Below are 22,984 nucleotides of genomic sequence, written 5' to 3' on the forward strand. Positions count from 1 at the left end.
TTCCTCGCTCTTGAATTTTTCGGCATCGTTAAACGACACACCTTCAGGGATAAGATGGCGATCTGCTTCCCGCACTTTAAACACTTTGGAGCCGTTCACTGCAAAGAAATGATCGTCTGTCTTCACCATCAGCACATCGTGACCCGTTTTGTTGACGTGGCTATGGTTGGCGAAAAACGTCTCGTTGACGTCTGCCTGTGGGTTGGACGGCCTGTGCACTATGTGAATACGCAAATGATCACCGCGTGATGAGTGCAGTCTATAAGATTTTGCTTTTGCCCCTGTCCCTTTGACAACCTTCGTCGTCGTTATACTTTCTGCATACTCGTCCGGAAGCAACTCATTGTCCCCGGCGTTCGTTGCACTATCACTATCGGGCTCCGGCTCGTGAAGATCTTTCGATGGCTGTGTGTCGGTGCGTGGATGGGACTCAGTTTTAGACGCGACTTGCACGCTCGCATCGTGTCCAGGTGGCTCTTCGCCATGGTGCGCGTCATCCGCATCTTTGCGACCCTCAAAGTCCTCCAGGACTTCTTTCGCAGCGTCGTTTTGCGCGCAATACGCGACAGGAGCACTTATTGACGGCACCGTTGAAGACTGCTTGCTTATCTTCGCCGTCTTGACTGTGCGTGTGGGAAGAAACGGCGGGGTCGTAGTCGTGGCGCGCCGCCGCGCGTTAGTGACCAAGAGAGCGACCGGACACGGTGTCGTTTTCGCCGGCAGCCTCCGAGCGACGCCCGAGTCATAGTCCTCCTTTTCGCGCCCGTGGTGCAGAATCTTGATGCGGATCACCCGAAGGGACTCGTCGTCCCTTTTTTGCACCAGGTCGTCGGCGCTAGGCGTGGGGTAAGCGATGGGCTTGATGAGCCTGCCGTCGCGATAAGCCCCGGTGTCTCCGGGACCACGACCACGGCGCCTGCGGCTTTGAGGGCGTTCGTTATCCTCCGACACCGCGGGCTTCCCGTCTTCGGCAGCCTGTGGGAGCACACCGCCGCCTCTCTTCTCCGCCACTGCTGCGTCGAGTACTTGCTGACCCTTCTTCTCGAAATTTCGGAGCGACGACGCGAATTTTGCGAGCGATTCGTGGAAGTCAATCATGGCGTTCAGTTTCTTGGTTGGGGAGCCACGGCCGCTATCGCCGTTGATGCTGCCACCAGCCGCGAATGCCCAGCTGAGTACCAGGACCACGACGACGGCCGTGCGGACCCTCATGCTGGCCAAAGCGCAGGGGCTTACGCGATAGCGGCTGAGTTCTTCCTCTCAGGCCATGGAGGTGCAACGTTCCGCCGTTCGCCGCAGTGGCCCTGGTCCGGGCCGCTTCGTTGTTCCTTGCGAAGGTCACGAGCTATATGCTAGCTTGGCTATTGTGGCGCGCCACTACTTGCCATCGTCCCACTATCCGCTATTCGCGCTTCCACAAACTTAATAGGAAAGAAACATTACAGAAGATCCAGCGCACTCGTATACGTTGCTTCCCTGAATAGCTTCAATTAAATGATGTGCAAAGAGACATGTGATAAATGCGATTGTATTTTATTTCGAGCTTATGTATTTGTTCATCCCTCACGCTTAGACGCAAGACATACGCGTTGACATAGCCTCATGGGGTATGCGACGTGTAGGAAGCGATGACTTGCAGGATAATGCGACATTTTACTTAATTTGATTAAGTTCGACCATCTCGGGCTCTTTAACGTGCACCCAAAGCTCTGTACACGAGTGGTTTCGCATTCCGCCCGCGTATGCATGCGACCTGGAACCGGGCTCGCAACCTCACGGTCACCAACAGAGAAAGGTAGGTCTAATGATATGACATGCAGAGGCCACGGCCTAGGTACATTCCTCTAGCCAGCTACTCTGCGCTGGGAGAAGGGGAAGAGGGAAGGAAGGCAGGAAGAAAGAGGCACATGCGCATGATGGATGACGAGGAGGAGGATGTAAAACATTAGCAAGCCGTAGGCGCGACCACGCCGGGTTTGGAGGAGCACTGAAGAGGAAAATAAATTGCGCCGTATTGATACACTACCCACCCCCAATACCAATAGAGTTACTCTCACAGTGAGAAGAAGCTTAGTAAGCCAGAAAGGGCATGAAAGCGAAAGACGGGTAGCGACGCCTCCTTTAATTTCTAGCACTAGTTCGCCGTAACGTCATATATTTTGCCGCCGCCTGCTCAGGTCTTTGGAAATATTTATTGGCGAAAATCGACTACATTGTATTCTAGTTGAGCCATACACTGAACTTGGCAAGTTTCAATAACTTTTATTGAGCCACTGCGGCCCGAATATGAAAAAAAAAGAAAGCTACACTGAAACCCATGACGCAACGCTGATGTAACAGCGCGAAATTCAAAAGGTCGAACTTTGACTTACTGAAAGCGCCCCTGAAACGGTTCGGACAAATTTTGTAGACGCGTAGGGTACAGCTAAAGTATCTCATCATTCGCACCACAATTTGTGTGAAGCATCTCATATTATGAGAGCTACCACGGAGCAAGGTTAACTGAGGAGAGGCCCTACCCCCTCTGCGCGCTAGGAGAAAAGTGTGGCGGAAATGACGTAGTAGGTTCTAATTTTTTTGCTGCTTTTTTGGTTTTTTTTGTTGTATGGCCACGCCTTTTGGGTTACAATGGTGGCGTTGTTATGGTTTTGAGCGCTCACACGTGTTGCTCTGGTAGGTTTCGGGCCGTGGCAAAGGCGCTGAGTGGGCGGGTTTGCGTTAGTCACCGTGTCTTGTTGCGCTGTGTTACCTGCACCGTGCTCTGCCAGATGTTGCGCGAGCGCGCGCGACACCACGCGCAACGCGGCGTGGTTTCGCGAAAGATGTAAACAAGAGAGGAGGGTGGCCCAAAAGGCGGAGCATCGCCATGAGCAACGCCAAATTCCGGCTTCACTTTTGCTTCACAAAGAGTGACGTCAGGGCCTCTGCTTAGTTTCCTTCCTCCGTGCCCTACCCCCTCCGCGCGCTAGGAGAAAAGTGTGGAGGAAATGACGCAGTAGGTTCTTATTTTTGCTGTTTTTTTTTCTTTTGCTCTAGCGGCCACGCCTTCGGGCCACAATGGCGGCTTTGTTACGGTTATGTGCGCTCACACGTGTTGCTCCGTAGGTTTCGTACCGTGGAAAAGGCGCCGTGTGGGCAGGTTTGCGTTGGTCTCCGTGTTTTGTTACGCTGTGTTATCTAGACCGTGCTCTCCCGGATGTTGCTGCGGCCAAGTGGGACAGGAGGAACTAAAGTTCGTGAAATGAACGCGCATGCAACGCTGTACGCAATGTACTGTGCCACGGCAATGGCAACAGACGAAGGAATATCCGCGGGAAATTTTGCCCTCTTTAGCGGAATCGTGCTAACGTGCCATCGCAGGCCGAAACCGATGCGTTTCAGAATCTGTACAATGAACGCCTTGCAGGTCAGTGATTCCCGCTTTTGACAGCGCATATGGTGTATTTGCAGCACAACGTACGTTATGCAAGAATGCATATTTCGTGTTCAGTAACAACTTGCTTTTGTGCATATAAAACACACATTAATTGTTGCTTGTTTCTCGCAGTATTCGCGACAGCACGAAGTCGTTTAAGCAGAGCGCGTTCGAGGTTCATGCACACCTGCACAGGTCTACCTCAATACACGTGCTGATAGAGCGTTACGCAGAATATGTGCATTTTGCTGCCCTCGGCACCGTGCGCCGGCCAGCCGACGCTTTATCCTGCAAGATGGGAAAGAAGCGGCTGCTCGTATCTTATCTGTGCGCGCGAGAAGCGCAGGGAAGTGAAGGTTAGCGGATGCGCTGCAAGACTGAGCAAGGCTCCACAGAAGAAACGGCTGTTCAATGGTCGCACGTAGGCCGGTTCTACGCGCGACTGTTCTGCACCGTGCGCCGACTATCGCAAAACTTTTGTTCCGTGAAGCTTCACTTACCGTGGTAAGAAGGCACCTCAGGCCGCAGTCAGTGAATTTAAACGCGGAGTCAGAAATGACGTACGTTTTGCCTCCTCGCCGGCGCGCTGTCGTAGTGATGCGTGGCCACCCGAAATTTGTTTAATAAAGCACGGCGATTCCACAAGCCACAGCGAAAATGTGTGTTTGTGCTCATAAACTCCAAATGGATCGCAAATGGGTCGGTGTGTCGTACGTGTCTCCAGTGCGTTCTTGCAGTACAGTGAGAATGCGTACATTTTTTTTTTTTTAGTATCACCAGACGTCTAGCTCACAAGTCCGTCTGAAAGCCCCAGGAAGCATAAGCAGAGAAAAGCAAGTAGAATGCAGCGATAAAGGTTACCTTTTTTTAAAAACACGCAAGAAATGGGCAGCAGCCGGTACCTGCGGTTGATGAGAACAGTTCAGTTGGCTGGCCTTATAAAGCATGTTTATTTTCATAAAAGCCGGTAAAAGCAGCCGATTCGACCTCACGTCCCAATTTTCGAAGTTCATTATGAACTTCTTTCAACATGACTTCGGCAACGGTAATGCAATGAGACATCGCCGATTGCATCCTTTTTAGTTTTGCCGCGGAGCGCGCGCGTCCGAGCAGCCCGGTTGCGCGCAGCGCGGCGTGGTTTCGCGAGAAATGTAAACGAGAGAGGAGAGCTGGCCCGATAGACGGAGCAACGCCTGCTTCCGGCTTTTAGCTTCACAAAGAGTGAGGTCAGGGCCCCTTCTCAGTTTTCCTTCCTCCATAGTCATGCATTTTCTCAACTCGTTCGCCGAGTGATCGGGGCTAAGCTCCGCCTTCACTGGCTCTGCGTTATGATGGCACGTCGTGTCGTCGACTTCCGGTTCTCTACGGGCGAGCTCTCCGCCAGCTGCTTGGCAGTCGACCTCATGCGAGAGCTATCAAAGCAGCGTGCGTTGCGAGCATTCTGTCGCAGCGCCAAACGTGTCTGGTATTCCGGTAACCGCAGGAGAGCTGGACGTTTCGACAGATGCGTGGAGGCATAAACTCAAGCTGATAAAGGAACTTTAGCGTAGACGTACGTGAGTGGCCTGATCGCCCTGCACGGTCCAGTCACCTGTTGGCGCAAAGCTTGACCAGCCAAACGAAGTGCTAATATTGCTCTAACCAAGTGTGAAACATTTTAAACATATACAAAAACAATGTGTTAACGATTACACTCCTGCGAAAAATTTACACCAGCAGCGAAGAATACATTTCATTACTACTACTGTGTGTGGTTGGGCTCCGTGCTACCAAGTGACTGCACCGTGCAGACCATTCAAATTTGCACTTCTGCTCATCCCGTGAAATGGCACGGTCAAATGGCCAGGCCCTGTCCTTTTGCACTTGCGTTTACCCGAATACCGGACTCACGGAATGCTATTGTGGTAGTAATCCTCCGGTGTAAAGTGATGGCCGCGAACGTGCAAATCCTGGCGCCGATCGGATAGCGACAGTCCGATGCGCTGCAGCCAGTTCACTCCTCTGCTGCCTTGCAGAGACACAATGTCGCAGCTAGACCTATTGCCAGTCGCTACTTTTGCAGCTCACAATGCAACAGTTGAATCATGGTGCTCGCGAAAAGACTGAGACCAACTCTGACCGCGGAGCTCTCATCCAAATGGAGCATGTTGTAATACAAGCAGATGACGCTTGCTGTGTGCCGGAAGTGCTTAGTGTAGTGAGAAATTGTTCTTGTGCATTTTCTTTCGGTTAGTTTCTTTTTATAGAAACAAATTAACTAACATTCCAGCTATTACAAACATTTGTTCACCATAAAGCTGGAAAAATTATTGATGACGCGCCCTAGGCAGCCAATCGAATAGCTCGCCCTACTAACATCGTTGGGGCCAATGACGTCAAATGAGTAGGGATGGCTTAAAATTCACCTGAGTGATGTGCTGCGATCGGCAGCGATGTACATTTTTAAAACCTTATAATTACATGCTTTACGCAGAGCACTTAGATGCGTCAATTAATGATCAGAAGGACCTACTCTAACAACTTGATACATTTGTACAAAATCGTCAAAATCATGTCAGGGTCCCTTTAAAAGCAATTCTGGGGTTGTACGTGCCAAAACCACTATTATGAGGTGCGCCGTAATGGGGGACTCCGGATTAATATTGACCACCTGGAGTACTTTAACATACACCTAAATCGAAGTATGCGGGCGTTGTTGCAGTTCACCATCAAAATGCGGCTGCCGTGGCCAGGATCAAACCCGCAACCTCGAGCACACCAGTGCAACGCCATAGCCACTGCGGTGGGTGGCCTTGACTTTCTCAAATATAACGGACATATTACCGCGGAATTAACAAAAGTATAGTTTAAAAAATACTTAATCCATCCTAAACTTATCTTTCTTTAGTGTCCATTTCAGGGAACCAGAAGATGAAAAGGAGAAGAAGCACATGAACTTACCAGATTCTTGGTTAAGTCCCCATAGCGGGTATGAGCCACTCTTGGAGGCAAACAAATGAACACGTGCAAGCTGAAGTTCGCAGCCCAATATGCAAAGCTTCATGCCCACTGTACATTATGTACAGTGGGCGCAAAAGCTGCACGCAATAGGCACTGCGACGATTCATGGTGGGAACGAAGTGCCACTTTTCGGCAAAAACTGCCTGCATGGACACACAGCAATAAATAAGAGGTGCAAGAACACCTGTATTAGTGTAGAAAAAATAACTTTTTACTGAAAACAGAGCATAGTTAACAGAAGGAAAGGCTCACATATTTATCTGAAGTCACATGGAATAACTTATATGGTTATGATGTTCCGCATCAAATTGAATATATATATATATAATTATTTGAGGAGTAATGCCGTCCACTACTTGTCTCTATTTTAAAAAGTAACATCTCCATTGGTTTCACAACTTCAAGGCACAGTCTTGGCATAATATGGTCCTTTTAACTGAGCACAACAATAGTTGCCTAAACTTGAATTAAATTCTGTGGCTTTACGTGTCAGAACCATGATTTTATTATGAGGCACACCATAGTGGGGGGACTTAGAATTTATTATGACCACCTGGAGTTCTTTAACAGGCACCTAAGTCTATGTATACGAGCATTTTTGCATTTTGCGTCCATTGAAACTTGTTCAAAACCCTTCAAATCAGCTTTTTATAACCTCAACAGCACGATCACCCAGAATAGAACATGGCTCTCAAGGGATCTTTTAGACAATTCTATGTGATGGAGCCGTTTCATGTTTATTACAATACTATCGCTGGTAATTATTAACCCAAAGGCCTGGAGAGAGAGAGAAAAGGATGCATAGAAAGGCAGGGAGGTTAACCAAAGGCAGTTCCAGTTGGCTACCCTGCACGGGGGGAAAGAGTGAAGGGGAATAAAAAGAGAAGGAGAGCAGAAGGGGGAGATAGAGAGAAATAGAGACGAGCACGAACAAACCGCGTACACTACAGAGCCACTGGGGCGGTGTTCTTAGAGTCTATCGTGAAGCCCTGCAGACTGCAGGAACCTTAATAATGTGAGTAAGGCCTTCAGTGTGGATGTTCTGTGGGAGTACTGACCTAATGCTTCGAGTTCTGATAGTGGACGATTGTCCAACTGGTCCAGTACTCTGTACAGCACTTGTCTCTGGGAACTATGTCATGGGCAAAGGCCTGGAAACACCAGATAAACACCAGGGGAGAGTAGCTAGCTCTCGGTATGACAATGTTTATTGACAGTGAATTATGATGATGTGTGAAGAATGAAGAACAAACATGGCATAAGGCATTGGTGTGCTTCCTGCAAAACTTCTGCAAAGGGTAAACAAAGCCAGACATTGTGTCAAGCACCAATAGCCGTAACCAGCATTAAGTCCTGTTTGTCCCTATGACGTGGATAAGTTGTTTAATTTAGTGGCAACTGTTAATATTGCTACGGCACAATATGCGCGATCACGAAAGGCCAGCAGTGTGAAGACGACGACGACGATTAGAAGCTAGCGCGGGCTGTTGCCTCTTGGCCAAGCGCAGCGTATTTTCCTTGTAAATATATTTGTGCATAGCTTTTCGTCTGCGTCTTCCTACGTAACATATCTGGTGGAGGTGGACGTTCCCTGTACCTCGTCACGGAGCTTCGCAGTGGACGGTACGTCGAGCCTTCCTTCATGGCTCCCGGCGACGACAACCCGACTCCGCCGGCTCCGACACCTGCTGCCACTTCGACGACCTACATCACTCTCCCCGCTCCCCGTGATCCTGGCGTATTCTCGGGCCAAGATGGGGAAGACGTCGATGACTGGATCAGCCTGTATGAACACGTCAGCCGCAATAACCGGTGGGACCCTACTATTATGCTCGCCAACGTAGTCTTTTACCTCGGTGGCACACCTCGAGTTTGGTATCGCACGCACGAAGATGAGCTCACCAGTTGGGATTCACTTAAGACACAGCTTCGAGACTTGTTCGGCAACCCCTACGGTCAACAACTTGCCGCGCAGAAGGCGCTTTCCGGCCGTGTGCAGACGTCAACAGAGCCCTATGTCACGTACATTCAGGACGTCTTGGCTCTGTGCCGCAAAGTTGACACCCACATGACTGAGTCAGACAAGGTTTCCCACATCCTCAAAGGCATTGCCGATGACGCCTTCAACTTGCTCGTTTGCAACAACGTAGCGACGGTGGATGCTGTTATAAGAGAGTGCCGCCGCCTGGAACTCGCCAAAAGCCGACGTATTGACCAGCAGTTTGCCCGTCTGCCCAACACCCCAGCGACATCTTCCTGTGCCGACGCTCCTCGTCCCAACAACACTGCCGATGTTACCAGGATCGTCCGGCGTGAGATCGAGGCCGCCTATCCGGCTGCCTTCGACTCCAGTCCCACCAACACATCTGCAGTCACGGTCTCACTGATCCAGGCAGTTGTCCGCCAGGAGTTTGAAAACATGGGTCTTCACACCATCTGCTCGGCCCATCGCCCTAATACCCGCCCGGCTTCTTCGATTTCGCCCCGTCCCGCATCTTCTTACCCACCACGTTTCCGCAACCCATCTGAATGGCGCACTGCTGACGACAAGCCTATTTGTTTCCACTGCCATCGAATCGGGCACATTTCTCGGCACTGTCGTAGTCGCTGGAGTTCCCCGAGCCGGCCTACTTATACTGCCTACTCTCGCCCCTCAGGTGGCCCTTCTCGTCCCTATGCCGCACGCTCCGATAATGCCGCCACTGATTCTCCTGCAACGAACCGCCCCTATTCTCGTTCGCCTTCGCCCCAACGACGACAATCTCGCTCTCCCCAGCCCCGTCGCGCCTATTCGCCGACTCCCTTCGGACGCCGCTCCCAGCCGGAAAACTAGACGATGCAGCGCCTCGAGGTGACGCTGCATTGCTCCCTACGCCGCCAAATCCTCTACTGACTTTGCCCACTCATCTGAACCTTCTTGACGTGCAAGTCGACGGTGTTTCTGTGTCTGCTCTCATAGACACTGGGGCGCATTTGTCCGTAATGAGCGCTGACCTTCGTAACCGGCTCAAGAAAATTATCACGCCCGCCACGACGCCTGTTGTCCGTGTCGCCGATGGCGGAACAGCCCCCGTAATTGGTATGTGTACCGCCCGCGTCTCCTTCGCCGATCGCTCAACAATCGTGCTATTCACAGTCATCGCCCACTGTCCCCACGACATCATCCTCGGCTTAGACTTCCTTTCCGCACATTCTGCTCTCATCGATTGTTCCGCCAGTACTCTCCGCCTTGACCTGCCTGTTCTGGATCCTGCTGAACCACACCCCAGTCGCCTCAGTTCCGCCGACTTCGTTCGCTTGCCACCTTCGGCACTGACCTACGTTGACCTAGTGTCATCCCCACCAGTCCCCGACGGTCACTACATCGCGGCTCCTATGCAAGACGTCCTCCTTACACATGGGATCACAGTACCCCATACACTTTTATCTATTACGGCGAATTGCGTCTGCCTGCCAGTGGTCAACTTTGGCTTGACGACACAAGTGCTGCCACGTGCTGCCAGTACAACGCCCGCCATCGTGACGTACAGTTTTCACCTGGTGCGCTCGTGCTCCTGTGGTCGCCCTCTCGTCACGTCGGACTTTCAGAGAAGCTCCTTTCGCGATACACAGGGCCCTACCGCGTGCTGCGCCAGGTGACGCCTGTGACTTACGAAATTGCTCCTGTGGCCTCAACCTCGTCCTCTCCTGTGGCATCTAGTGATGTCGTACACGTCAGTAGGCTCAAGGCCTACTACACTGCTTCCGAGTCCGATCTTTAGTCGCTCCGGGACGGCGCTTTTGCAGCCGGGGGTAGTGCTACGGCACAATATGCGCGATCACGAAAGGCCAGCAGTGTGAAGACGACGACGACGATTAGAAGCTAGCGCGGGCTGTTGCCTCTTGGCCAAGCGCAGCGTATTTTCCTTGTAAATATATTTGTGCATAGCTTTTCGTCTGCGTCTTCCTACGTAACAATATGTATCAAGACTAAACTGTCTAGAGAGATGCAACAGATCAGGAATGAAACTGCACTGGCCTAGCTCCTAGCCTATCTCCACTCCCTTGGAGTCTTCCAAGGCCTGCTGATGGAAGAGGTGAATATGCAGCTTCGGGCTTCCTCAAAATCCATCTATGCTGATTTTCTTTTTCTTTAATGGCAACCTCCACTGCCTGGACCTATCAGGCTCCTCTGTCACAGACACCTGCGTCAAGCCAGCCAAGTCATTTTCATCAAAGAGAGGTTGACTTGGGTCATAACATTCAGGCTCAGAGTTCTGTGATGGCAGATCTCCTGGAAAATTCACAGCCCTGGATGTCAGGGCCAAAATTGGGTCCTCATTAAGAGGTAGGCTCTGCCATGTCTCTGACTGTAGCTCTTGCTGCTGCTGTTCTTTTGTCCAGTCCTGTGAGATGTCCATAATGGAAGTGTATTCATCTTCATCTTCTTCTCTAGTGCTCGGTGGACATCCAGCCTGGAAAGAGCAAAATAGAGACAATCATTACCGACTGTCTGGTGACCCCAACACATGACTTTAGTAGCAAAGAGGAACACAAATGCGTAGAGCCTATAAAAATGAACTCAATTACTACTACTATACTTGTACTATTACTAGTATTACAACTACTACTAAAGAGTATCACAATTGCTACTACTAATACTACTACAGAACTACTCGGTGCCATGAGGGAGGAGAGAAGCACTCAACTGTTCCTGTCCAGTGTTCCAGGTAGCGTCTTGCAGTTCGATCCCATGTACCTAGGTGGACTGCTTCCAATGTGCTTAAAATGCCATCCACATTACTGTCATCTTGCCTTAAATGTGTGCTGTTTGCTGTTGTGGCTTGCTTCCACTCTTTTGAGGACAGTACTTTGTTCTGTAAAATGGATTAAGTGAAATAGCAAAAGGAAAGCAGAACTTTGGGACCCAGTGAGACAAGAATTTCGTCACAAGTGAATGTACCCATAGCAAAATAAAAATTTGAAGCCGGTGAAAATATTTTAGGGGACATAGCCATAATAAATGCCAGCTGTACGATCTCAACACAACACTGTGCTCACCGAGGAAGTTCTACCTCAGAAGCTTTTACCTAAAGGGATGAAGATGTACACAAACTACACAAACTTGTGTATATATGCAAAGGGTTGCAGCTCATGTATAAATAATCTTTGAAATATTTTTTTTTATTTTCTCAAACACATTGACCTAATTTACCTATTTTGTTACCGCTACAAATATGCCCATTTTCGTTGCTTTTCTTTTAACATTTTCTTTCAAGACATAGTAGTCGCAACGTATACTGTGATGCATAAGATTATATATACCCTGATCACTGGTGTTTTGAGTCTAGATGTATAGCAGTAATAATTGCTTGAACAATTTTTGAGAATTCTTAGGTGAAACTTCAAAGAAGCACCTAAACGAACATGAATGAAAGTAATAATTTTTCTAAAACAAGCAGCATCACAAATGGAAAACGGGTGAGCTTCTATTTGTACAGGAAGATTTTATTTTACTTATTACAGCAGGTACCTGGTGTGATTTTTACTGCATCCTTTAGACTCACAAAGCAATGGTTGTCAGGTCAGCAAGCAAGTAGAAGCCTCCTTATACTTGATTATTGCATTCAATCAACTTTTCTGTGCAAGCAAGGTGGTCCAGTGCGTGTTCAACTGGTGCTGAAGCCTCCAAAATGCTTTGTTCAATTCCTGTACCATGCTATACAGTAATGTGGAGTGTTGGAAAATATTGTACAGTAATGAATAAGGACACTTGCACAGACAGTGTTCAAAATGTAAGCGATTAGACGGTCAAGCTTCGGTCGAAGGTCAGTCTGAAAATGACTGCATACTCTTGTGTGAGCCACGACAGGAAGCATTGCTCCTAATAAGTTGTACATGCAGTCTCAAAGTGCTGATGGCTAAAGGCAACTCACAGTGGGGAAAATAAAGTTGCACTTGATTTTAGTTGAACACAATTAGCTAAATAACACACGCTCATGAGCATCTATGCTGCTTGAGACAATAAACAGCCTATATGTCGAATCGAAAGATTGACAACCTGAGAGAAGCTTCTGTGTCTTCATTGCTTGTCATTCAAAATGATGTTGACGAGTTCACCAAAATGCAACTTTTGCATCTTTTTATTGAAAAACGTGTTAGAAGCACTGGAGGCTAGTTTCAACAATACTTCCAGTCGAAGCTTTATTTCTCCACACTCCCCTATGTGCAAAAATTGTCAAATTTGACAAAGAGTTAAAGTTCAGTCATAATTTCAGACAGTGTATGATGTTGCTAGTAGAAGAATTGCAATGGAAATGTTTAACAACATGTAGAAAAACTGTCAATCTAATTGACCCATATCTATAGGTGCAGTACAGAAACAGTTAAGAACTGTGACTCTTATATGAGAATACAGTCAAACGACGTTATAACAAAGTCGCACCGGACTTGAAAATACTGACATCTTATATATTTGTTAAAAGCAAGTAATATTCAAATGTGCAATGCCGATAAGGAAGATGATATATTTAGTATGTCATCATATTCAATATTTTTATCATATCTATCATATAAAGGTTTGAATGTATCTAAGAATCAGACTCCTCTGGTCTTGATCAATTACCTTATTGACTACACAGTACTGTCAGATGGACAAAGATGATTTAAGTGATGCATTCTGCTACAACTAATGATGTTCATTTGACTGGGCAAATCATGTGGCTTCCGAGCATTTGCACACCAAAAGGCAAAAAAGCATGGAAAATAAATTGTTGCAAAACACATTCCTCAATCAGTTCAATTTTCAATTCTTTGTATTATCCATCTAAAACAGTGGGCGATCCTGGCAGTAACAGTGATGTGTCTGTGTACAGGCAAACAACAAATGGCAAAAATAATCTAAAAGAGGAATTGTTACAATATATGGTCTTAGGAATTCAATTCGGGAGAGGTTTTCCAGCATGTCACCGGTGCTCACCAGGTACATATTGTAGGTTGGGAATTTCCCAATGCCATTTGGATCATTAAACAATCCAGTTTAATACACCAGCACCAGTAGCCATCAGCAGACAACAACTGTACATGCTGGGAAACAGATGGTGGTACATACACACATGTTAATCTGGTTCATACAGGAAAGCTGCGGTGCTGCTGACATTAAAACGGTAATTCTAGTGAGGCCATTGGACCGAAATCTTATCAGGTGAATCAGTGCAACCACTGAGGCTTTGGAAACCATGTGCACAAGATAGTGTTTTTCCTCATTTTATTTTGCACCCCAAAGGTTGAAAAGTATGCTCATGCATTAAATGTCCATAACCTGATTGATCGCTTCCTAAGCTGCAAAAGAACTATATTGCTTTCTTTTTTAAATGCTCTGAGTGCATTAACTTTTATGATTAATTGCCCACTGTATCAGTAAACAATTTCAAAATGTAATTAACAGAATTTCAATAAGTGAGGTCTCAAATGTGTACTACTATAATTGAAACCTGGTCACTATAATTGACAGACTGCATATATATATGGTATTTAGAGAAGCCAAGTAAAAAAATAAGCAGTATAACCAGTGAGTTAGCTAATGAACACTCATGACAGGTCATTATGCTCTCATGCATGAGACTAGGGTCCTTCAATACTTTTCATCTGGTCATGAATACTAATCCCCGAAAGTTTCATACAGGGGCAGAAGGTGGCACCAGAGGCGCTGGCATAAGTAGAAGGTGAACAATCAACCGTGCCAGAGGGCCGTGATGCACAATCATGCAAATCTATCACTAGGAGAGGTGCCTCTCCCACATTTATTCTAGCATGTTTGTACAGTGAACATGCAACGGCATCTTTTGGCAAAATAATTTAATGTGCCATGTGCTTGTGTTTAAATTATACAGAGCGCCGTTTTACAATTGAATTGGCGTTGCCCCCCCCCCCCCCTAGTAGCCTTCCTTGCACAAGCTGTTTCGTTCAGCTGTCTCTATTTGCACTTTGTCTAGTTAGTTATTATAGTTAGGGAGGTTATCAGTGAATATTTGTTATTTCCATTAGACAATTTAATTAATCAGTTGGCTAGCCTTGTTAGTTTTGTTAGTTATTTTTGTTCGTTACCTTATTTATTCAGTTAGTTTAGTTGGTGTAATTGTTACATTAATTAGTAAGTTATGTTAGTTATTAGGCTGATAATCAGTTTCGTAATTATGTATTTGGTTATTTAATCAGTTTGTTAACATTGTTAGATTAGTAATTAGTTGGTAACTTGCTATAATAATTAGTTGAAATTTGTAATTAGTTTGCTAGTTTAATAGTAATTGGTAATAATTTAGTAATAGGTTGGTTAGCTTTGTTAATTTAGTTATTACCTATTTGTTTGGTTAGTTAATCAGTTGGTCAGCCTTATAAGTTTGAAACGCAGGTTTTTTTATGCACAATTACATAAAAGTGTGATCCGAACTTGCTCTGTAGTTGGTTTCTAATAATGGAGTATTCCAAGTGTACAATTTGAATTATGAATTAAGCTGTTGTTGCGAATGCAGTTGAACCTGGAAATGAAACAAGGCACTGTAGTTGAGCGTATAGGGTTGTAGTTGTAGTTGTTTTGTTGGTTGCATTGTAGTTGTTTTGAAATGGTTTGCGTTTAAGTTTCTAAACACTGTACGGAAACGGGGCAGTGATTTGCATGTTGTGTCGACAATGACACGCCAATACAGGCAGCCGACCCTTGTACAATAGCGAGCGTACGCAGCGAACGCCTGTGGCCTCTGTTCGACGTCTGCTCCAGTCCACCTTCTACTCGCTCAGTGCTGCGGTGCGTCCACTGCGGGCACTATATGAAGCTCTTCCATAGCATTGCACAGAAGTTTCATGACCGGACGAAAAATATTGAAGGATCCTGATAAGACCCTGAATACATATAGGATGCTTTTTTTAGCGGCCCCAATTTTTTAAGGTTCAGAGCGATACAATGTCGCGACATTATCTTACCATTCGAGTGTTCAGACTGGCAGCCTTTAGATAAAAATGAATGTGTACTGTTGTGAGCATAATTAACAAGGTTATAGAATATTAACGTTTAAATGAATGATTTTAAGCAACTGATGCAGTTGAGCAGTTTGGAGTCCATTTATGACATTATCAAACTGAGTGATCAAATTTCTATTGAACAGTCTCTTGTGAGAGCTACACAAAGAATTATTTCAATTAGATGGCTTGCTGAAAGCGAGAATGACTAGTAAATAGAGCGCCCATGGCATTGACCTACCAACCCCCCATTTATTCACAATGGTACCGTCGCCACTGGCACGGCACAGAGTAAACATAATGTCATCACAATGTATATTGTTCTAATTTGAAAATTTGGTGAAGCTAAAGGAAGAGGACCCTGTAATACATAGGAGTTCTTTAACATCTATGAATTAAGCAAACATGCATTTGAAATGAATTAAAGTAGGTTGTAATAAATCTTTTACCTCATTCATGGCCTGAACGATCATATCCTGAAGGTTGGTAAGGTTTGCCCTGTTGTGCTGTGTCAGTGGACTGTCATCATCTGATGCAACTCCTTGAAACATCCACAGGTCACCCCAATGATAGTCATGAAAGTAAACAAACATGCCTCAGTAACATTCACCCAAAATACAATGAGGACATTTCACGACATTGCATACAAGATTGCACTATTCTATACTGTGCTGTACTACTATGTACTATACAAGATTGTACTAATTTGTAGATTGTACTATTTGTAGATTGTAGATTAACTGTATAACTGGTTACTTACATGCTTTTCACTGCTAGTATCATGTTCATTAACTGTCATATGAAAACATGGATTTTTGTTGCTAAACTCAGCTTCCTTCTTATATTGCCATCTTTGGGCAATTGTTTCTTTTTATTTTACTTTTTTTCAATTAACTGTTCTGCCTAGATGCATACTGATATACATGTATACTGTATCACCCAATTGCCACACTCTCAAATGAGAGTAGGAGTATTGTAAACAAACAAACAAACAAACAAACAAATAAATAAATAAATAAATTTGTAGAATGTGCGATGGGCACAGTATATATGATCCCGTTTAACTGCAGTAAGGTTTACGTAGGCCAGTCTGGGCGTTGCATCAACGTGAGGCTAAGAGAGCACCTGGCAGCATTTAATTCATCAGGAACGACACATCTAGCCAGGAGAGACACAAACTTGAAGGATGGGTGCCAGTGCCACCTTCAAGTTCCCGCACTAGCTAGACAGATTTTGACGACATCTGCTAGAGCCCGGCTAACTCCATATCACTAGAAATGTATTTTAAAGAAGCCAAAGACAGAACTTAGCTAGCTTTGAGAACTTTTATTTCACCCCATGGCCTAAATAAGAAATAATACCATATTGAGATCTCTGACATGACACTGAGGTATTGGTGCAGAGATTTCAGCATGAAATTAAAGGGGTGCTGAACCACCCCTTGGGCTTGGCGAAAAGAACACAGTCCGCGGATAGCACATTCTGTTGTAAACATCTCAGACAAATTTTACATTCGTGCACGGTGCGTGGAGTTCGCAAGTGGAGCATGAGGTCACCTTTTTCTCAAACACTCTCTTGAACACTTTTTTAACAGAAGCCCTCTCCTTTATTTACACAGTAGTGCAGAAGCACATGGATGACGAAAGAAAAGGACAGGACATAGTGCAACCAACTGTCAAATGTCATACCAACTAGCCCACCAGTCTGTCCTTTTGCCCTTTCCTCACTATTTTCCAGCACTATATTTCGTCATATAGCATATTCCCACATGCGGTTGCTACTGGACAGTAGCTGACACCAATCAAGAAGTGTGTTTGGATCAGTGCACTTCTTCCTACTGTTACTGCATACATTTATTGACGCAGTTTAATAAACAGGCTGAAGTAAGTGAAAATCTGCTTTCGAATTTTGATAAGAATTACATACTTCTGGAAGAAGCCAACTACTGTCCGCTCTTGGTCGGCTGCGGCCGCCTACGCAAGAACTAAACTTTGGCCAGACAGCTTTTTGGTGTCATAGCCATTGGGTCTCGCTAATTTTGACTAGTTTCGAACACTCAACTAGCCTCGAACCACACGAAACTTAAGGCCAGAGCACCAGCATGCTTGCCAGTGCATGGTCATTGCAGGCCACTCCTGATTAGACACCTTGGCAGACTTCACTTCGTACTGACCTATTGACAGTGCTTCAATATGTGCAAGTTGGATGCGGCTACTATCCATCAGTCAAGCTAGTGCAGGAAAAAGCCAGTTTGCATCATGTGGCATAGTCAGACAGGACCATATGAGTGCGAGTGCACACTCAAGCCCTGTTGTGCACAAAGCAAACGCTGCACATAGGCACCCCAGCTGCATGTAGGTGCGGCCTGCTCCATAGCAAGCCGCCGCTGCAGGTGCTGCGATGAGTCCGCTCGCTTAGCGCACTGTGGCTCAGTTAGGACAAGCGCATTTGGTGCATCGTAATTGCCAAAATTGGAAATAGTGGAGTCTATGTGAACATTCAAAATCAAATTTGAACTGCCCACCACGGTGACGTTCAGTAGGCAAAGCGCTGTGGGCACGCCGTGCTCTGCCATCGCCTTCGCAGTACGAGGCATTGAAGAAGCAGGAGCACTGTGAAGGGGATCGTATGTAACCTTTGACTGCAAATAGCTCTGCTTCTGAGGAACACATTGAAGCACTTTTTGCAGCAAAGTATTCCTGAAATAATCTTGAAGTACTTTTTGCAGCAAAGTATTCCCGAAATCTTCAAATTTAACTTCATATGCATTTCTCGATTTTGATAAAAAGTGGTTCAGGGCCCCTTTAATGTGCAATGTACTTCTAATTCATGAGAGCAACATTCTCAAAAAGAGTGTTTGAATAAAATATAAGGCTAATGACAGGCAACCATCACATAAATTGTGTCACTTATTTCTGCTTATTGAGATAGCTTATCTACCACAGGATTTCGTAAAGCGAATAAACACTACTTTGTAACTTGTACCTGGGCATTGCATTCACCAATGCATACTCATTCTTGGTAAGCATGGCTGATGGTGCCAATTGCAATGCCCAAAGAAACTGTGAAATACCTTCTATGCTACTGCCTGTTATTCCAAATGAAAGACTTATCTCTGCACCACTGTAAACTGGCTAGATAAATGACCTTTCTTAAAGAACAAGATCTTGGGACCAAGTTCTTGCATATCACAGCTGCAGAAGGCTACACAAGTGCTGCTCCAAATCCTGAAAGCAACCAGATTGAGCAACCATCTGTAACACAGTGTTGAGAATTTTCATTACATTGGCGACTCCTTAATCTTTTTCTCCCCTTTCGCCGGTGGATGGGAGACAGCCAGGTTTAGTCCTGGTTAACTTCCTTGCCTTTCATTTATCCTTTTCTCTTTCTCTTGACGTAACAGAAGTGAAATAAGGTTGCAAGTGATCAAAGCAGAGACAAGGCTGAGTAGACAGGTTTGAAGTCCATTTTCAGATACAGAGAACTTGGTGTTTTACCTCGATAGTGAATGAAATGACTGACAAGAAGAGGGTGCTTCTCTGAAGTGTTCTCGTTTACTGGGTCAGAAGCAATGACAAGGTCAGTCCACCACTTTACTCTCTGCTCTACTTCTGGAACTGGGAGCAGCTTGCAGCCAGCACTGAAGTTCCAGTTACCAACACACAGGGGCTCATTGGCATTCCACACGAAGTCCTGCAGAGCAAGTGGCGCAATGACTTTCACTTTTCTGGCTGAAGCAGGTTGGCGTAGGAAAACGGGTAGATTTTTAGCACGGTAACTTCTCAATAGCGCAAAAAATATGAACACAAAGACACATCAATAGGAAATACACAGGCAATATAATTTTGTGAGTACAGCAGCAGCAAGTGTATTATGCATTCTTTCCAGCATGTTTCATTCCTGTGACACCACTGCACAGCTGAAAGAATGCATAATGGAACTACAGACACCATACAGCATCTCATTTGACTGTTCGGACATGAGTCAACTGTGATATGTCGCAGATATCTTTGGTGTGAGTGAAACTGCTGCTACTCAACTTATCGGCTCATATCATTTGGAAAGCCAAGTTTTATGTTTGTGAGCGCTACTGGTCATTAAGGCTAAGCAATGAGATGCCAATCAAATTTGAACTGTACTATGCACTGGTGTTGCTAACTTACTGCCTGGGGCAGCAAAGCTCCTGATGAGACAGTGCAGTCCAAATGCACTGTCTCATCAACCCCCCACTAACTCGAAGCTGCAAATACCAGGGAAAGTTTCGAGATAAGCGGAGCTCTGAGATGAGCAAAATCACGCAAATAGAAGCCCTCTGGCCGTGCACAGACCACATGGAGCCTTTTTATAATACCACTAGTAATATTTTTGGTGACTTTTGCGTGCATCAACCCTGGAGATGGCAACGGTATTGTTGGCACTGCGTCAAGACCGTGTGCTTGACAGTGAGTCAAGACAATTGATCATAATGCAATATTTGAAGCCAGTCATCTGGGCATAACCAATTACAGACATCCGAAGAGCTGATGCTGCTGCTTTCTGCACAGCAATCAATTCCAGACAATTGAACTTCAAAGGGCACAATTGTCTGTCTTTAGCAGACGTCCACGAGTGATGTGGCATTTATGCCTCATCATCACGCGAGCATGAAGCCAGCGTTCTTACCAATCCGTGATCTCACTGAAACGCTGTGGTCTCACATGCTCGCTTCTTCTGGGTGCAGCGTGTAGGCTGATTGCGCCTGTTTAAAAGTGGTGATTATCTTGCTCAAGGTCACGAATAACACTGTGACAACATTGACACGTCACTGACGACGTCTTTAATCATGGGGGGAAAATATTGACAATTTTGCCAGAAGGGTGACACCGTCAAATAGCAAGGTTTAGTGTTGTGCTTGAACTTCTAGGAGGTTGCTCTAAATACACACGGGTCAAACTAATGCGGACGCGACATACGTGGATGCGCCAAAGTTTCTGGCACTCTTAAATGCTTTAACACGCTCTGCAAGGTCTGTAATGACATCGTGCAGCGGCCACTACACTGCCCGTAAAGAGCCATGCCAGTAAAATTACATCACTTTCAGGGTTGAGCACTGATATTGTTCTGCATTTTTAATATTTAATAGTCTGAGAAGATTTAAGATAAAAGGCATGCACTGTGAATGTTGTGCTTCATGACATTTGTTTGCGGGCTGCCACTCTGGTAGTGATGGAACTTTAATGATTTAATAGTGTAGCAACATAACCTGCATATACGGCATAAATAAGCATAGAACATACATATACCTAAACATACGCGGAGCCTCACGGCAACGTCGACAGCAAAAATTCGTTTGGAGTGTCCATGTAACTGCTATTGCAATATTAAAAAAATGAGAGACCGACTCCCAGCTCACCGCGGCTGCGTGAGGTGGGAACAAGCAGCTGAGCAAGTGCACGCAAGCTGTAAAGTCTAGAAGTAAGGGGGAAAGATAAGCGAGGAGCATGGCTTGGTCCAGTATTTAGATTGGCTAGCAAGTTGCCACCGGGTAAAAAGCGAGCACAAGTGTCACTGCCTATGCTGCACGGTGCTTTCTTCCTGGCATTTTCAGAGTCGAGATGTTGAGCCATCTAGAGTCTGGCGCAAAAGCTTTTTGATATATGAGGTGAAAAACACACAGGTTGAAACCACAGCTAGAAAATAAAATCGAAATTAAATGATAGTTTGAGATATCAGAGTCGCAGTAAATGAGGGTTTACTATAGTCGCAAAATAAGTAATGAATGGTAAAAATAAAGAGAATCATTTTGTGTGCAAATAATCGCTGTTACTTCCAGTAAGTATAAAGTCTGGGGCAACCATAGTGTAAGTTCTTTCCATTTTTTCCCTTTTTTCATCTAATCAATTGAGCTTTTTACCTTCACATTGTGTTGCCAATCTACCCTGTGGGTCTATGCCACTGTAAAGATCTCCGACAAGTTCTGTAATAATGTTCTACGACTGCAATACGAGTATATGTGAGCATTCAAGCTTGATTGATGATGTGGGCTGTGTTTTGCACAGTGGTTTCTGGAGTTCATGCTTTGCAGACCAGCAGAGGTTTTGTGACTGCAGGCATGTTGTCACTCTGCTGTGCGTTTGTTGTTGTGGAGCCAGGAATTACATGTGCAGGCTTGAGTAGTGGCTGCTTATCTGAACCTACGTGCACACCTGGAGATGAGTAGCCAGAAACAGCTGAGTCCCACTTGTCTGTGCATTTACTGGATGGAGCATTAAGAGGTTGAGTGGAGGAGGAATTATAACTGTTTTTCTTTTTAACTGACACACATACATAATTAATTATAAGCGGGTGTTACAGTGGCAATAAATTTAATTTTATAGATAAAGGGAAAGAGAAATGAAACTGAAAAAAAGACAACTTGGCACGAGCTGAATACACAACTGTCGCAATGCTCTACCAATTGAGCTACAGTGACGATCCACCCCCGACTCCTCAGCTTTCTGGGTATCTGCAGACACATACTAAACCTAGTCGTGGGAAAGTTAGCTGGTGCCACTCATGGTCATGATGGTGGATGTGGAACATCCTTTAAACTGGAGCTTCCACATAGTTTGTGATGTTAGGAGCATGAAACAGGCCACTAAACCCTCGTATGCAGTCTCAGGGCATTAAGGCTGAAGTAGTCAAGGCCCTCGCTATACAATGAGCGAGAAGAAAGCAAGGGGCTTCATTTTTAGTAACAAACATGTGAAGCCTACAGACCATGGAGAAAGAAGTATTTGAAGAGAGGAATCTGTTAGGCTGTTACAGCGCATACGGGCGGCCTGATAAAGTCATGGTTGGGTGAGGAGGAAATTATAGCAACACACCCGACGCATCATCTGTCGTGCTGCGGTGAAAACTGTGTTTACATGCTCTTCTATGGACGTGACGAACAAAAATCACGATATTGTCTCATATATTGCTTTTTCGGAGAGCGCACTGCACACGTTTTGCCTTTTTGGTGAACCAAATCATGATAGAGGGCGCGTCAGAACTGTGCCCAACGTCGTAACATTATTGGGACGCCAAGCGAGCGCTGTTTCACCTCCCCAATAATTCTTGCTCTGTGCTATAGACAATGAAATATAGTTATAGTAAAACACATGAAACAATTCAGAACTGCTTGTACAGTTTGTGTTGGTGTAATAATGTTGATAACTATATCAGGTAGCTGTCAAGCTCACTTGCCTGGTGGAAGATGTCTCCGTATGATGTCAGTTGCAGCGCTGAGAAAGTGCCACTTGCGCACTCGACCATGCAGCCTCCTATGAGTGGGGCATTCACACGCATAAGAACACGCTCATCCATGGGACGTCCCTGATGCTCCAGGTGCTTAGCGATATCACTTGGCCGGGACAAGTGCCATGGGGGTACTAAGGAAAGTGGCTGAAGGGTCAGCGAATCCTGACGAACGTGAAAGACCGTAACCTGCCGTGATCTCTGTGACCCCAATGTGACGTAGAGGTTGCGATGACTTCCGTCCTCAAGGTCTTGGAAAGGTGTGAACTCTAGAAATGCTGGCGAATGTTGCAGGCAGTGGTTCCAAGTAAGCATCTG

The 22,984-nt window shown here is 45.8% G+C and overlaps 1 protein-coding gene and 1 long non-coding RNA gene across 2 annotated transcripts in view; one reads left to right on the plus strand and one right to left on the minus strand.

Moving 5' to 3' along the window:
• The first annotated feature begins 1,449 nt into the window (after positions 1-1,449).
• On the plus strand, positions 1,450-6,596 carry LOC129387760 (uncharacterized). Its single transcript, XR_008614942.2, has 3 exons — positions 1,450-3,456; positions 6,117-6,197; positions 6,303-6,596. It is a non-coding gene; the product is annotated as an uncharacterized lncRNA (long non-coding RNA).
• Positions 6,597-9,550: 2,954 nt separating this feature from the next.
• Positions 9,551-22,984, minus strand: part of LOC126542486 (uncharacterized) — a 45,085-nt gene continuing 31,651 nt past the window's right edge. The window contains exons 10-14 of the mRNA XM_050189573.3: positions 22,616-22,981; positions 18,907-19,102; positions 15,859-15,950; positions 11,104-11,271; positions 9,551-10,869 (exon numbers count right to left, since the gene is read on the minus strand). Of these exons, the coding sequence (XP_050045530.1) occupies positions 10,516-10,869; positions 11,104-11,271; positions 15,859-15,950; positions 18,907-19,102; positions 22,616-22,981 (1,176 nt within the window). The 3' untranslated portion in view covers positions 9,551-10,515. The remainder of the gene's footprint in view (positions 10,870-11,103; positions 11,272-15,858; positions 15,951-18,906; positions 19,103-22,615; positions 22,982-22,984) is intronic.

This window comes from Dermacentor andersoni, chromosome 2 (genome assembly GCF_023375885.2).
Source record: "Dermacentor andersoni chromosome 2, qqDerAnde1_hic_scaffold, whole genome shotgun sequence".
NCBI lineage: Eukaryota > Metazoa > Arthropoda > Arachnida > Ixodida > Ixodidae > Dermacentor > Dermacentor andersoni.